The following is a 17,696-nucleotide window of genomic DNA, read 5'->3' as shown; positions in this document are numbered from 1 at the left end:
AATTCGATCTTATGTTTCACATGTTTCACTCGGCCTAATTAATTTTCCTTCCAAGCAAAAACATCTGCATAATCATAATTTTTCTATTTTATTCTTAATTTCTGGTTCCGTTTTATCTCCGAATTTCAATCTCGACCTGTCAAATTTTTCTCTTGCTTCAAATATTTTGTCAATCTCTTCCTCAGACAACCCTTTCTGTCTCAATTCCTTCTCACTCATATATTCTTCTCCTTCACCAATCTTCATATTCCTTTTTAACATAATCAATCTATTAGATGGATTTATCAATTCTCAATTATTGTTTTCTTTCGACAATAATACCCTTGATATTAGCACGTTATATTGTTCTAACTTCCTGTCAGGTTCCAAAAAAAACTCATTCCCATTCCAAGAATTAACCAAATTCACTGTTACTACTGCCCTACTTCTTGGTGACAACCTAATTTTATGTTCTAACACCCATTTCGGTTTCAAACTCAACTCCAACCGCGATGTTGTCTGACATTGATCTTGGTTCCTGATCATTCTCCTGTTTCCTTTGAGGCTTCCCAAATCTCTGAACTATTATTTTGTAATTCCCATAGTCTGTCAATTTTGAGTTTTCAAAAAATCATTTCCTATCAACACCTGATACGGAAAATTCTTGATTACTCTAAATGATTAATTAAAAGTTTGATTTGCTATCTTAAACTTTATAATAGCCAATTTATTTATCACCAATACATTTTGTGTAATACTTCTTATTTCAGTTTGTTGGGGAATTACTTTAGCATTCGGTGGTATTAGCTTTTCATCTATTTTTGAGATCTGGGACCCACTATCGAGCAATTCTTTTATTTGCTTTTTCTCTACTTCAATTGGTAAAAAAAACATATTATTTTCCTGGACTACTGAGGATATCACTTCTCTAACTCTAGTATTCTTTTTCCCTGTAAATGTGCCTCGATCATTTACAGCACTTCCTAGTTTAAATTCTTAGCTATTGCCGGTTGGTAGTATGTCGTGCCATTTACCTGTGCTGGCACTACTTGCACGTATCTCTGCTGCTGACCTTGGATCTGTTGCCCTTGATCATGACAACACGCATGCTGACATTGATTTCCTCCTTGCCAATAACCTTGCTGCGATCTACCTCTACTATTCCGCCAGTAATTACCTCTATTGCCTCTTCTATTTTGGAAACCATTACTATTTCCACTATTATTCCAACTATTCCTTCTAACATTATTTTGACTTCTACCATTATTGTTATAACTATTGATCCACGTTTTATTGTTGTTTCCTCTATATTGGTTTCTACCTCTATTTCGAAACTGTCTATTGCCTCTATTATTTCCAAAATTCTGATTCCTTCCAGACCTATCCTCTTTACTATCTTGTTTTTCGCTCTCCTGCACTTTTGTCGACAATGTTAGCTGTGACATCTAGCTTCTTCTCTAGTTGTGCAAGTTGTGTCATACTTTGAGGTTCCTGCTTTACCTTTACTTCATCCTTGTTCTTACTATCTTTCCTAACCACTACTCGATCTATCTGTGTCACTATCATCTTCTTCTACCTGTTTTCTAATCTTTTTAACTAAATCTTTAACTGTTCTCTTCCTGTCTCTCTCTTTACCCTTTTATCTACATTACATTTATTTCGCTCTATCTTTTGTAAATCTTCTACAAATTTGTCTAAAGTCTAATAAGCTACGGTCCCTACTTTCTCTATGTAGTAAGGCTGTAGTCCACTCACTATTATTCCAATTTTCTTTTTGTCTGGCATCTTAGAGTCTATCCTCTCACACATTACTAGCATGTCGTACACGTAATTTATGATCGGCTCATCTTCCTGATGTAATCGTTTTCTAATTCTTTCTTCTATATCTAAGCTATCATTCGTACGAGTAAATTCTTCAACTATATCCTGTAATTCTTCAACAAGTTTTCTCATCCGTATGCTTCCTTTTTAAAAACAACTTTATCCACTGTCTGCCTACACCTTTAAACACGCTCGGTAGTAATTCTTTTCTCTTGTTTTCCTCCACACCTGCCATTTGACATGCTTCGTCGAACTCGTCAAAAAAGGACACGATATCACCATCGGCCTTTAAATCAAATTTCGGAAGCTTTTTCACATCCGCATAAAATGTTACATTTAACGCCATCTTTGCTTTACTATTATTACCTAAAACTTCTGAATTTCTTTCCTTACTATAATTTGCGTCTTTACAATTTACTAAATTCTCGTCCAACTGAATAATAGACGGAAAATCTTCCGAAAATGATGTTACCAACGGGCTAGTTGGAAAATTAAATACCGGTCCTTTCTCTACTTCGATTTGTGGACTTGCTGGCTCTACTTCTGTATTCTGACTATTCATTCTTACTTGTTTTCGCTTTTCTGGTGTTCTAAACCTAAACAAATTGTCAAATTCCACTCTACACCTCTGCTCGCTTTCTGTGCTCTGGTGCGCACTATATTTTTTCTCATTTATTCCTTAAATTTAACATCTACGAAACTTTACTTAACTAACCTAAGGTAAGGGTGGGCGGTGAGGGTTAATATTTTTCACTACTTATTCTCATTTCCTCTAACGTTTAAACTTAATATCTGCTTAAACTAATCATTTCAACTACAATTAACATTAAACCTAACGTGCTTCTACTGTGACTGGTAGTTTTTATATTTCTTTTAATTCGAATTTGTTTTTCGTCTCTCAGGAATCATACCTAAGGCTTTCTCCATCATAACAGAGTGGAGTATTAGCAATTGGCTAAAGCGCTTCCACCGTAACACGGCGGTTTCTACACACAATCTTATTTTAGATCTCCCGGTAATCGAATCTAAGGTAGCCTCTACCAAGACAATGGTGGACTCCTATAAAATCTGCCGGAGATCGAACCGTAAGCCTCCACCATAACAAGGTGGAGTATCACTCCAAAACACTAAATCGCCCGAGAATCGAACATAAGGCAGACCCAACCATGCCAACTTCCTCGCATCGTGCCTTTAATTTGGACACTTTTTCTTTAGGACGCGAGAAAGTCGCTTATGCCCATTATCTGCAATGGACAGGCTTTGAAACCAAATTATTCTACTAGTTTGCGAGAGGATTGATAAAATAACTAAACACTTCAATTCATCTAATGAACTTGTGTATTCTGATTATTCAAAATGTGTAAGATGTAGTGTATAAAGAATGGATATGACAACGCTTTCAGATCACAGTGCTCAAAGCTTCTGAGTATTTAGCCATAGGCAACAATATAGCTGAGGAACACATACCTGTTGTAGTTCTTGGGCTTATAATTCTGACGATGACCTGATCCACCTTCTGGCGTCCTATCTGGAAACGTCCAACAAATATCTCACAGCTATTGTTCTTGGAGCTCAATGATGGCCATTGGAATATCTCTAATTCACGTAGATACAGAGAACCAATGAAATGCAGTTTGTATCATTAGAGACAGAACATTGAAACTCGGAGCTTGCAGCTACTACTATTCACGTAGAATGCCCGGCTCTTTAACTTATAGCCGACTAAACGCCAACTACTTTCGAATGTCTCCTACTGGTTTCTCACCCAAGTCTAATCAACCTGTCGTCGACTTATGATGATCCCAATCCAACGAAGATTTGGTTTCTATCCTGGTTCTTCAGGGAATGGAATTTGTCATCTCATGTCTGGAACAACGTCAGTTACCTCATCTGTGGGAAAAACTTTCGTTTCTCCATTGTCACACCATGACTGAAATTCAAAGACAGTTGTTTCTGCAAATCTGAATATTATATCATATCCTAAATTGTGTCTTTGTTGACAAACTGATTCTACAAAACATCTTAATTTTAAGATTACATTGCCTTTTCTCAATTCTCTATTTACCACATACTGCAGACTTGTGTCTGGACACTGTTACATCAAAAGAATAACAAATCCATGTGCAATCACTTACCACGTGTTACTGTTTACATTCTTGCTTATTATTCTTCAAAGCCGAAACTTGATTTTAGTTTAATACATTTTATGCAAAATATAATTAAATAATTTATAAAAATTCTCTATTCTTCTACATGTATCCACAATGTATCAAGGTGTTTTAAAAAGGTCTAATTACTACATCTTAATTTTATAATACAATAAACAATCAACATTTCTTAGTGATTTGTTTTTTTCTTTTTTCTCTTTTAGGAAACTGGCGAAAATAAGCTGCTATTGTTTGTTTTCAAAATGCATCACGAGTTCCACAAATACTGAATTTCAATAACACATACATGCATGGTTCACATGTTCTTCAGAGTACTAATCTATATATATACGTAAGAGTTTTCAGTTACAAGACTGCAATGATATGCTTCTGGACATTATTATTATTATTATTATTGATAATAATACCCTGAAAGGTGTGAAACTTCTTAACCATTATGAACCTGAGATCCAGCGTACCGTCACTTTTATTTTTCGAAAAAAGACGTTATATATATATATATATATATATATATATATATATATATATATATATATATATACCGGGTGCACCTTTTACAATGTCCCACCTTTATAACAGAGGAACCAAGAGAGAGAGAGAAGCGAAACTTTGCACAAAGTAGCTAAAGGAAGGGGGACATCTATCCATGTATTGGGTAACATCACCAGGTGAACAGTGTGGCCAACCCAATAAAGTTATGATTTTTTAACTGGAATGACCTAAATTTAATTTCATAATTCGAATCAGCAATGAAAACAAAGAAGAAAGAGATGACACTCGCAGATCAGTGTTGCATACTTTTTGAGAAACATTGTAAAACATGTGTCAAATTTAAACACCTTTAACACACACAAGGAATGAATATGTTTGATATGTAAATAAATAAAGAATGTGTTACAAAAGATGAAATATGTAAATAGGATAGATAGGATAGGTGACGGAAAATAGTTGTAATTTGTATGTTTTATTTTATAGTGAGCAGAACGAAAGGATTAATACTATTTTAGGTTTTGGGAAAATGTTTTATAATAATTTGGTTATTATTTATTTTTGTAAATAGGTATATGTAGATCGATCTCCAGGGAGAGCTAGTCAATCGCGTAGCTTCTTCAGTTTCAAGGGGGGGCATGTGGATACATATAGAAGAATAGAGTTTTTATAAATTATTTAATTATATTTTTCATAAATTGTATTAAACTAAAATCAAGTTTTGGCTTTGAAGAATAATAAGCAATAACACGTAGTAAGTGGTTGCACATGGATTTGATATTGTTTTGACGTAACACTGTCCAGACACAAGTCTGCAGTATATGGTAAATAGAGAATTGAGAAAAGGCAATGTAATCTTAAAATTAAGAAAGATGTTTTGTAGAATCAGTTTGTCAACAAAGACACAATTTAGGATATGACATAATATTCAGATTTGCAGAAACAACTGTCTGGGAATTTCAGTCATGGTGTGACAATGGAGAAACGAAAGTTTTTCCCACAGCTGAGGTAACTGACGTTGTTCCAGACATGAAATGACTATTAACATCGTCTGGAGAACCAGGATAGAAACCAAATCTTCGTTGGATTGGGATCATCATAAGTCGACGACAAGTTGATTAGACTTGGATGGGAAACGAGTAGGAGACATTCGAAAGTAGTTGGCGTTTAGTCGGCTATAAGTTAAAGAGCCGAGCATTTTACGTGAATAGTTAGGGATGCGCTCGAGTCGAGACATGTCTCGAATCTCGACTCGACTCGACTCGAATTCGAGTCGAGACACACTTTGTAAAATTCGAGACGAGTCGAGACAAACGTATTTCTCGACTCGAATTTTCGAGTCGAGACACGAGTCGAGTCGAGACGGCTCTTAAAAATCTCGACTCGACTCGAATGTCTCGAAAATTTTTCTATAATTTTAATATTATTTTGAAGAAAGTATTCACTCAGAAACAGCCTTGAAACCAATTCCAGCTTTTATTCCTTCAGAAAGGTACAGAACGCATAAAATTAATAGTTAATGTTTAAAGATCAAGATTTAATTTTCAGCTCAATTCAGTTAATTAGAACTAATAGTTAATTGCAAATATAATGATAATAATAATAATAATAATTGATTAACTAGTTTGTATAAAACTATTATCCGTAGTCTAAATCTAGTTTGTATGAAACTATTGCGATAAAGTGAACTTCATAAATTCTCTGAATGAGCAGTTGGTAGTCTATAGTAATTTAGCATAGTTATAATTATTGTGTTTACGTTCCCATGAACGCAATAGGGTTACGTAACTTCTGGATTATTCGCTTGCCCAACTATTCTGAGGCTTTAATATGTTGCAGCATATCACGAGCTACGGATAATATATAATGTATTAAATAACATTTGTTGTAAATCACATATTATGATACGAGACTATTTTACATAGTACACTATATCTTATCTAATATAAATAAAATAAAGAGTTTGTTTGTGTGTTTGTCTGTCTGTCTGTGTGCGACCTGGGGACCAGACGAGTGGACCGAGAGTTCCCAAAATTTGGTCACGGATACCTTGGTCCAGGTCCCAGTCTAAGGCGAAGCGTTTTTGTCAAAATTGGAACCAGGGGGTCTCAGGGGGGCGTTTAGCGAGACATGTAGTAAAAGTAATCCAAATTGATCGACATTAGTGTCAAATCCATAGTTTTCACGGTCGCTGAGATCAATGGTGACACTTCCATCAGCGATGACTTGCAAATTCAGCTACTACTGTATGCGGGCCGGGTGTCAGCGGGTGAGGAATACCGAGACATGCATAAATAGCCCATATTGATTGATACTAGTGTCAAATCCATAGTTTTCGCGGTCACTGAAATGAATGGTGATACTTCCACAGGTGTTGACTTCCAAATACAACCCCATGCGAAGAATGGGTATATTAAGCTAGTATTACAATAAATAGACTGCTTGGATGCCAAGAACTAGTACAGATAAGTACCATTCATTTCTATGAATAGGTATTTATTAAAAGGATTTTTGTAAACACTAAGTTATAAAACAATGAACTACATACAGTAGTTATGGTTTTGGTTCCCAACATAAAAGAAATATGGATTGTTCATGAGATATTGAACTTCAACTTTCACTCCTGGAAAATTTCAATTTTGGAGTTAGGCCACTTGGCATCAAAGCAGTTCACTGTAAGATAAATACATTCCGCACATTAGTAACATAGTTGTTCAGGGGCCTTCGATTTCCATCCTCTCAAATGAAAGCTGAACGATTGCTTGATACATGCTGACTATATAGGAGAAATAGTGTATTAAGTTTTCGAGCTTTGGTGCGTATCCGTATTTACACTCTGATATAACTTTAAGTTCACACTCAAATCGAGCTAATTGCTTAATGCATTTCGAAAGCTTGTGTTTTTATGCAGCTCATTAAGGAAAATCTATTTCATAATCGTAACATTTATGTACTAAGAAACTATGAACGTAAAGTGGACTCGACCTAGCCCCGTGGCCGCTGTGACTCAGTGGCACAGCTCTCACCCTTAGTGTGTGAGGACTCTGATTCTGTGAGTGTGTGTGAACTCCGCGGTTAGTGTATGCGTCTTTGCCGTGGAAGACTCGGGTTCAATTCCCGGCGCGAGCTCATGTAGTTCGGATTCCACGTTAATCAGTAGGTCTACATTTCATATATCCTCGCTGCTGAAAGAGACGGTAAAGTCAAAATCAACTCAACAATATATATGTGTGTGTGCTTATGTGAATTTCCTCGTGGCTGTATGGTTAACACATACGCCTTGATCGCGGGAGACTCTGGTTCGATTTACGGTGGAAGCTCATGAAGTTGTTACCGGTATCCCACTTTAAACTGCAGATCCATGCCTCATATAACCATACATATAATATATATGCCTTTGATACACTTATTTTCCGACTTGGAAGCCATCGAAAATTTCCGGACACAGAGTCCCGTAGACCGAAAATGAGAAACATGGGTACAGAGTAAAACAGCCATAGAAATTTAAGCTTTTTAGGCTAACTTAATCCTTACATATAATGCAACTAGCTTGGCCAAGTTATAATGGAGGAAATGCTATCATTGCAACACTCTGAGAATAGAAAATGTTCGTCAGGTATTACTATCCCCCCCTCTCTTGTCGAATGAAAACCCTGACTAAAACTCAATATATATATATATATATATATATATATATATATATATATATAACTATTTTGTCTAATGTAACAAACAGTGGCGGATAGTATTCATGTTTCCTTGCAGAGGTCCTTACGACGGTTCGCTTCCATCTTCCTCTCCCCAAGAACTAAAATAAATTAAAAAATTGCTATTACTTGTTAATCTTGTACAAAGGACGCAATTAAAGTCCCAGTGTAACACCCCTTCACATTTAGATTTTTCCCCAGGAAGAAAACCAGTTATTATTGTTTCTTGATTTCTCAGTCTCACCTACATAAACATACGAATAGAATTACAGGATAGGACATGTTTAGATTGCTTGCACGTGACATCTAACTATATTTCTCATCAAATGTGTCACAGATGAAAATTTCCGTTTGTACTGCCTCTATTTTCTGGTACATATGTTTCATTTATGTTATGTTGCTAAAATTCGTTAGGAAACAAGTACAGACTGCGCCTGTGTGCCTGACAAAACGTAAATGTACTGGATAATTATTTCTTCACTTTCTTCCAGAAAAAAAAGTAACCCATCTCATGTCGGCTAACAAAAGGAGGTAGTGGACCAAAGATAGCCGTTGTTTACCTAAGGTCGTTACACAGCAGGGGTTTCATTCAGTCAGAGGGAAAAGAAAAAATAATTTAAGGTTTCTACATTTGTTTTGAACTGCAATATACTTCTTCCTTTTATTTTAAGAACCATTTCCTTCTCATTTGTCTGCATCAGAAAAAATGCAAAAAAATCACTAGAATGTGCCTATTTACCCAAAGTACGTACTAGATCACTAGTTCAATAGTAAAATCACTAAATCTAGTACGAAATCATAAATGTGGCATCCCTGGGTTGGAGCGAAAGTAATGGTTGGTGTAAAAACTAGTCCGTATTTCTACTGCGGTCTGTTGTTGAATTCACAGAAATGTTCAAAAATAAATTCAAGAAGTAAAACACGATCCTACAAAAGACTGTTTACTTGCTCACTGGTTTTCGTATTGTGAACTGAAACTCAAGTGCGCAGTCATGTTGAATACTTCTGTCCCTTTCTACTTTACAACTTGAGGTGGGATGAGGGTCAGGATAGATCTAGTGATATCCCGCTAAAGGAAGTGCTTCAGTACAGAGTCGGAAGCGGTATGTATTGTTTATACTACTTACAACGTTACCCCCCACATAAAATATAAATTCACCCTTTCTCCCTTCCCTTTTTCGAATACAATGAACCGACTCTTTTGCTGAAGAAATATGCTAAAAGAAAATTGAAACATCTGTGTCTAAACTTTCTTTGAAGCGCAGTCTTTTGTATTTGTAAGGTTTTGCGAGTGTTTTCGAGATAGCCAAATCTTTTACCATGGACTCCTGCTGCGAACTGACCGTGAGTAAACACCCGATCTCGCTGTGCTCAATTTCTCTCGCACACGTGAAATGGGTTTTTTGTTTCCAAAACAAATAGGAAGTTACCTTGTGCTTTTGCATTTCTGCACGCACACAGGTACCATTGTTGTTTTAATGATCAGAAGAAATATCAAAACCATCCGATATATATGATACGAAACAGCTAACAGAGGGAGGCAAAGATAAAAGTAGGCATATACCAAGTTTTCCGCGTGGTACCATTACGGAGAATAAATATTTGATAAAGTCACGTAGATGCGCTTAAACCTATTCCATCTGTCCTTATAACTTTTCTGGTCTCATCAATTTCTCAGGAGAATACGTACATCATATGTCCAAATTCCATATATGCTCTTTCTAAACTAATGAGTAAACTCATTAAGAACACCAACTGATATCAATAAACAGGAAAGAAAACAATACTTTATACTTCTATCATTTGGTACACATCTCTATGAAGCACAGCTTGTTTCTTTTCGAAATAGCTCCTTCGTGTCACAGCTGTGGTTAGTTTTGTTTTGTGTTAGGATGAAAGAGAGAAATGCAACATTTGCTTCGCGGTGAAGTTATATATATTATTAAGATGAGCGGTGATAAGCGAGGTTTAACAAAGAGTGCCTTTCGGATGCACAATTTAACGGGTAGTTGCAGTCCTTGTTGAGAATCGAACCAAAGCTATGTAAGACATGTTATGACAAATCCAAAAGGTGTGTTGTATCGGTGCAGTACCAGTTTTTCACGTTTTTCAAAATGTTCCAAAACCCAAAGAATAATCTTTAATTTCTGATATTTTAGTCGTCAAAAATTACAATTTTATAATGTAGTCAATGTTTATAATTACTGGGCAGTTGGGCGTTTAAACTAATGACATCATAATAAAGTCAAAACCATAATTTTCAGTTGAATTGATTCTGAGTTTAACGTCCCGTTCAGCAGCGAGGCTATGTGAGACGTGGACCTACTGATTAACGTAGAATCCGAACCATATGAACTCCCACCGGGAATCAAGCCCAGGTTTCCCACGCCAAAGGCAAGTACGCTAACCGTTAGCAACGAAGGAGCTCCACCATAATTTTAGTGGGCGTTAAGAAATATCTCGCCAGTGCTTTTACAATAAATAAAATTTTATAAGTATTAAAGAATAGTGGTAAGAGATTTTATAATAGCTCTTTTATTTATGAGATATGAGTATTTTGAAAAAAAACAACAACTAAAGAATAGGTTGGCGGAACCACAAAAGACTTTCTTATAAATACATACGCACCTTACTCACCTTTTATAATTGCCATGCTTACGTTCTCCATAAAAGCAGAAATTCTCTTTTAGTGATACTTTACACAAGATCATGAAGTGGGTTCAAATTTAATTAAAGGCAAAATACAATACAATAATCCACAAATATTGCCTCAAGTGAGTTTAAAGATTTCTAAACACTAGTGCGAAACCGGGCTCTGCCGTTGCGATCGATTTACAAGTCTTGAGACGAAAGTAAGAAGGGACTTACGCACACAGTAAGTAAAAACAATTAATATGCCTGTAACTTTCCCCCAAATGGGTGTATCTTAAAACTAACCTCACCATTATTTTTCTAATTAAATTCTAGCCCGAAATTATGTATCATATTACCCTATTCCCATTTTGAAAACTTGACCTTAATTCAAAATGGTGGATTTCAAGATGGCTGCCATCAAGGTCATATCTACCATACGACTTCCCCCCAGGACTTATATGTATCCACATGGTTTTTCTTCAGTTTTCTTCATTAACGCTCCGTTTACAAAGGGTAGTAAGGGACTTCTGTAGTAATCTCTAATAACCACATCACAACTCTTAAAAGTTATTAAAAAAAATAGAAAACATGCACCATGGCAAAAATTTGTCATCACAAGTAATGATGCATACATGCCTTCTATCAGCAAAAAAAGTTTCGTTGAAATTGGAGCCGGACATTTGAGTGATGTCCCTTGTGGGATGTGATTGAATGTGACGTCAGATCACTTCGCCCCCCTTCCCGGAATTTACGGGAATTAGGTGACCTGAGTGAGCACATGTGGTGCCAGCTCTCTCCAGCGACCTATCAAGGATCATTGCGTGTATGCCAAGACGTGTCGCCGTTTTTATCCATGCCAAAAGTCGACATACTGACAATTAGGTAGGTAGTCATAATGGTCTGGCTGATGTGTGCGTATATTTTAACTCGTACATTTTGTCTCGACTCGAATTTCGAGACGTCTCGACTCGAATTCGAGTCGAGTCGAGACAGAGACTGTCGAGTCTAGACAGAAACATATTTTCGAGTCGAGACACGAGTCGAGACAACATTTTCTCGAGACGAGTCGAGACAGGCTTAAATCTCGACTCGACTCGACTCGAATGCATCCCTATGAATAGTAGTAGCTGCAAGCTCCGAGTTTCAATGTTCTGTCTCTAATGATACAAACTGCATTTTATCGGTTCTCTGTATCTACGTGAATTAAAGAGATATTCCAATGGTCATCATTGAGCTCCAAGAACAATAGCTGTGAGATATTTGTTGGACGTTTCCAGATAGGACGCCAGAAGGTGGATCAGGTCATCGTCAGAATTATCAGCCCAAGAACTACAACAGGTTGGTGTTCGTAAGCTATATTGTTGCCTATGGCTAAATACTCAGAAGCTTTGAGCACTGTGATCTGAAAGCGTTATGTCATATCCATTCTTTATACACTACATTTTACACATTTTGAGTAATCAGAATACACAAGTCCATTAGATGAATTCGAGTGTTTAGTTATTTAATCAGTCCTCTCGCAAGCTAGTAGAATAATTTGGTTTCAAAACCTGTCCATTGCAGATAATGGGCAGAAGCGACTTTCTCGCGTCTTAAAGCAGAAGTCCCCAAATCAAAGGCACGATGCGAGGAAGTTGTCAATATATATATATATATATATATATATATATCTCAAGGTGTTTTAAAAGGGTCTAATTACATCATCTTAATTTTATAATACAATAAACAATCAACATTTCTTAGTGATTTGTTTTTTTTTCTTTTTTCTCTTTGAGGAAATGGGTGAAAATAACCTGCTATTGTTTGTTTTCAAAATGCATCAAGAGTTCCACAAATACTGAATTTCAATAACACACACATTCATGTGCTTCAGAGTGCTAATCATGCTACCAAAATGTTCTACAAACCTTTACTAAATTAATGGATAAACTTAGCGAAAACAATCTAGGGGACCTTTTCACGTAATTATCTTTCTAATAGTGAATTAAAAGACAGAAGGGCCCAAATCTTTGTAGTCCCATAACTGACTTCAAGAAGGAACAAAGATTCGATATTCTTTCTCTTGAAGAAAAGAAGGGAAAGGAAAACAACAAAAATTCTGATTTTCAATTATATATATATATGTATGTATGTATATTGCACCCTTGCTACAAAACTGCCACAACTCAAAAAAGGTAGTTTTGAGTAAATCGCATTTGGAAGTGTTGGTAATATATTCATTTCAATGTTATTCACTAGTGAAACTAGCGCTCTCACGCAGCTTCTAAAGCGGTTTTCACAGTCCTTTGCACCCTTCAAAAACAAACCGCGTAACTCGATGTTGTATTACTGCGCGCACGACTATTTACCGATTGGTGAAGAGGAAGTTGTTTCGTCTGTTTCCCGTAATATTTCTGCTGCAGCACGTGCTTGTATTTCTATCACTGCGATGTGCATCTCGTCTCACTCTCATACCATCGCCGTGATATGGGGCAAAATACCCAATACTATATAATCCCCCCTCCTTTAAGTGCAACTGAACACTGTTATTTTTCTCCAAATTGTAATTACAGATGAAACTACAATGACTTATGTCAAATTATCAACTGAACGATAAAGATATGGCGCTGGTATGTAACAGCAAGCATATTTATCATTATGGGAGGTTATTTCTGTTTCATCTATTACCTGAATCATTACGCATATCCATGAAAACAGATGGTACTTTTTCCCCGTAGGTTCAATTTCTTGATGTGCTTACTTACATTGTATAGCATGCGAACATACAAATAGTAACTTCAGTACTATAAAGTAAATAAATAAATAATGTATATATACACTATTCTATGAGAATAAGAATATTAGCTAGTTAAGGTCTTAATTTTCTTCAAGTGAATTGAACAACGTTGATATCGTTTGATAAACTGTTTGCATTTCTCTGCACTTACGTGTTTGCCTTGTTTAACAGAATAACTCGGAGCTGCAGGTAACCTGCTGACTTCCTTGGGCGACATCTTAAATTGTGGCGCGCACTTCGCGTGTTTTGTCATTTGTTGTAACAGTTTTCTCTTACAAATATGATTTTGGTTCAAGATTTCGATCCCATATAGATCCCACTTTGAGTCGAATTCCAATGTTCTTACTATGCCTTAACAACATATTAATTACCATAATATATTGTATTTGTTGTGTACTATTTGCTTATGGAAGAATCAACTGTTATTCGTCTCATTTCCAGTGTTGCTAACTTATAGTTATTTTGTTGTTGTTGTTGTTTTTTCACAAAGAATCGTCAAACAATTGTGTCATTTCATGAAAATGGACTAAGGAAAAGAGAAATAAAGTGTATTCGCTGTTCTTATTGAAGATAATAAGTTCCTTATAGTACTTTAAATTATTGTTTGACCTTTAATTAGAAATAAGGAAATAGTCAAATAAAATAAAGAAAAGAAGAGAAAAGGAAAGAGAGAGAGAGAGGGGATAGAGAGAAGTTAAAGAGGATAAAAACTGTTTTAGTGATTCATTACGAAGTAATAGGAGGTTAATCTTTTTGAGTTATAATTCGTATTTTGCCTTTTTAAAATGCGACCGGATTAAATGACCATTTAAGAGATGCAAAAACTGAATATTCGGTGCCAGAATTGACAAAATGTACAAAGGAACCTACAACATTTAAGAATTTTATAATACTGGATAGGAATATTCATAACTTTTGAGTCTTATTTGTTTTTCTGGCTGCAGCGAAATTAAGAGGAGGTATTATATACATGTTAAATAATGTGTCTTTATTCCTATGTAGAATCTAAAAAGTTTCTTGGAATTTGATGAATAAGATGTCAATATAATCTTCATACTCGTGACTGATATTTGTTTATGCCGTAACTTTTCTGTTATATATCAAACGAAAGGATAAGTTGCGATGATTCAAAATATATTTTATAGGTATTTTATTACATAAATAAAAAAGGAAATAAAATAAATATTCTCTATTAAATAAATAAGTAAACTCAGCAGTTTTTAAGTTCTTTAAGAATGAGCATTTGCTTGTTCCAAACACTCGCTGGTCTGTAATGGAAATGTACAATGAGTACAATTTTGAAATGAAATCTTTTGAGTTTTACGTCCCACGCTTATGCCGGCTAGGCTAAAGGAGACAGTGATGATGAAAAAATGAATGAAATGGTGGAATGAAGAAAGTGGGAGGAAACTGAAGAATCCCGAGAAACCCACGCATAGGGTGTTTATCCACCACAAGGTTCACTTAGCGCGAGCTGGGATCGAACCAGACCCCATGCGCCAGAGATTAACGCTCTACCACTGAGCCACCACGACCCCGCAAGAGCTCAATTTTGAATAGAAGTGGTGAGTACAACTTCACATTTTCTAGATCCGATAATTAACTTCTTTGTGGCTATATGATTCACGTACGCGTCATCGGACGGGAGACCCACATTCGATTTCCGGAGGGAGTTCATGTAGTTCGAATTGCTCGTTAGGCTATAGGTCCATATATCATAGAACTTTGTTGTTGAAGGAGACGATAAACTTTAATCCATCCATCAACCATAGATCAGCTAGTGGGACCACTAAGTCATCATGTAATATTGGCTCTGAATCGTAACATTTTAGATAGATTCTCAGCTGGAGGAAATGTTAGGATAGGGATAGTAAGTTTTAGTTGTAATTTATACTGGTAGAAGAAATTTGACGTTCTGCCCTTGTTCCTCCTGGTGCGTGTCTGCGTTTACATAGTAGTTCGAAGATTCAGGAGCGTAGTGCGTACGCCACTGCAAACGAGAGAAAATTGTTCCTGATTCTCTTATTACAAGCCCTGCCATTTCATTTTTAATCTCAATGTCCCCCCCTCCCCCCCTTCAGTTTGTTTATTCATTTCTTAGCACAAAATTACATATAACATTTTAGTTTAATTACTTGGCAGCATTTCTGCACTGCAGTCTGCATTGTTTACAAAGGGTGCAAAGGTTTGTGAAAATCAGAATAATAACGTTAGAGCCATGATTCTTATATTGCCGGATAGAGGACAGGTTCACAAATCTGAATATATACATAACTTAAAATTGACAATTTTTTGAGTTGTGGCATTTTGTAGCACAAGTGCGATCCTTGCATCTGTAAAAGTTTACAAAAAAAAAAAAAAAAAAAAAAAAAAAAAAAAAAAAAAAAAAAGCTACTTAACTCTTAATCCAATTACAACATATTAGTCTGGTATTAACTTAAGTGTTCTTCCCTGAAAGTAATAACCTCAGGCAATATTACGAGCTTTTTTGTATAGCTTACTGAAATGCAGGTTATGAGTAGTATCTGTGATATCATAAAACAGCAGGAGGCAGATCTAATATTGCAGAATAACACTTACTCAGAAAATTCACCACAGATCCACGCAGCAGCGTACAGAACCTCTGTCATTGACGATCGCTGAGCAGATCCTATCAGTAATTGACAATTTTCCAACAGCAAAGCCATTTGTGCAACAGCAAATGCACGAATAGCCTGGACACGAATAGCAACATCAAGCATCTGCTGAGCTACCAACAGGCCATGTTGCGTACCTTCCATTCGAGTCAATTCTACCAACACGCTAACGTACCTACAAGTAAGGTCATGAATTAATTACAAGATATAAAATATTTTCATTTACAAATTTCGAAAGTAAAGTATAGAAAATCAATTTTAACAAAAGAGACACTGACCAAAGCTTAAAACCCATTTTATTTTAAATTATAATTTGTAACTGTTTCGGATATCTAGCATATCCTTCTTCAGACACTATCGAAAATAAATTTTTATATTTTCGATAGTGTCTGAAGAAGGATATGCTAGATATCCGAAACAGTTACAAATTATAATTTAAAATAAAGTGGCTTTTAAGCTTTGGTTACTGTCTCTTTTGTTAAAATAATCAATCCAAAGCCATGAATAGTCTTACTATAGAAAATCAATGTAGATATGGAAAACATTTGACGCCAGTAAAGAGCATTCCACAATACAATTTTCTTTTTTAAACACTACCAACTTCAGAGTGTGTTCTCTGTAACCATACGTCAGAAACTAGGGTTCTTACTTAGCATACCAGGAAGTCCACATTCTCATTTTTTCTTTCTATTTCTCTCTTTCTCTCTCTCACACACATATATACATACATATCTATATATTAATAGCGGTGTCTGAACAAAAAAAACTTCAGATCCAAACTGAAAGTAACTATGTTTGTGACTCTTAATCCCTTGAACCATCCGATCGATCTCAGATCAAATTTTTGACGTAGATTCATTCTGGCCTGGGAGTGTTTTTAGCAATTCACTTTGACGGTAGAATTTAGGAGAGGTTGAATTATAAAAAAATAAATAAAACTTAATAACTCTAGAACCAAACGACCAATCACGACCAAACTTTCAACATAGATAAGGTTCGGACCTCGGATGGTTTTTATCATATCCCTTTGACGGTAGAACTTAGGGTAGGAAGAGGAGAGGGATATATTATATATATACCGGGTGCACTATTTATAATGTCCCATCTTTATAACAGAAGAACCAAGAGAGAGAAAAGCAAAACTTTGCACAAAGCAACTACAGAAAGAGGGACATCTATCCATGTATTGGGTAACATCACCAGGTGAACAGTGTTGCCAACACAATATAAAGTTATGATTTTTTAAATGGAATGTCCTAACTTTAATTTCATAATTCAAATTAGCAGTGAAAACAAAGATGAAAGAGTTGACACTCGCAGATCAGTGTTGCATACTTTTTGAGAAATATTGTAAAGCATATATCAAATTTAAACGCCTTTAACACACACAAGGAATGAAGTAGTAACTATTTGTGCACATTAAATGAAATACTGAGAAGAACTCTTTAAAATGACTTCAAGTTTAGAAGGACCACTTAAACAGTGT

At 35.7% G+C, this 17,696-nt stretch overlaps 1 protein-coding gene across 2 annotated transcripts in view; it reads right to left on the bottom strand.

Moving 5' to 3' along the window:
- g (adaptor-related protein complex 3, delta 1 subunit-like garnet) overlaps window positions 1-17,696 on the bottom strand; it is an 895,910-nt gene that overhangs the window by 208,100 nt on the left and 670,114 nt on the right. For both annotated transcript variants that reach the window (XM_081759537.1, XM_081759539.1), the window contains exon 13: window positions 16,155-16,385. In XM_081759537.1, the coding sequence (XP_081615663.1) occupies window positions 16,155-16,385 (231 nt within the window). The remainder of the gene's footprint in view (window positions 1-16,154; window positions 16,386-17,696) is intronic.

Source organism: Thermobia domestica, chromosome 5 (assembly GCF_964235325.1).
Source record: "Thermobia domestica chromosome 5, izTheDome1.hap1.1, whole genome shotgun sequence".
Lineage (NCBI taxonomy): Eukaryota > Metazoa > Arthropoda > Insecta > Zygentoma > Lepismatidae > Thermobia > Thermobia domestica.
Note: the sequence above shows the minus strand (reverse complement) of the source record. Positions and strands in the feature narration are given on the sequence as shown.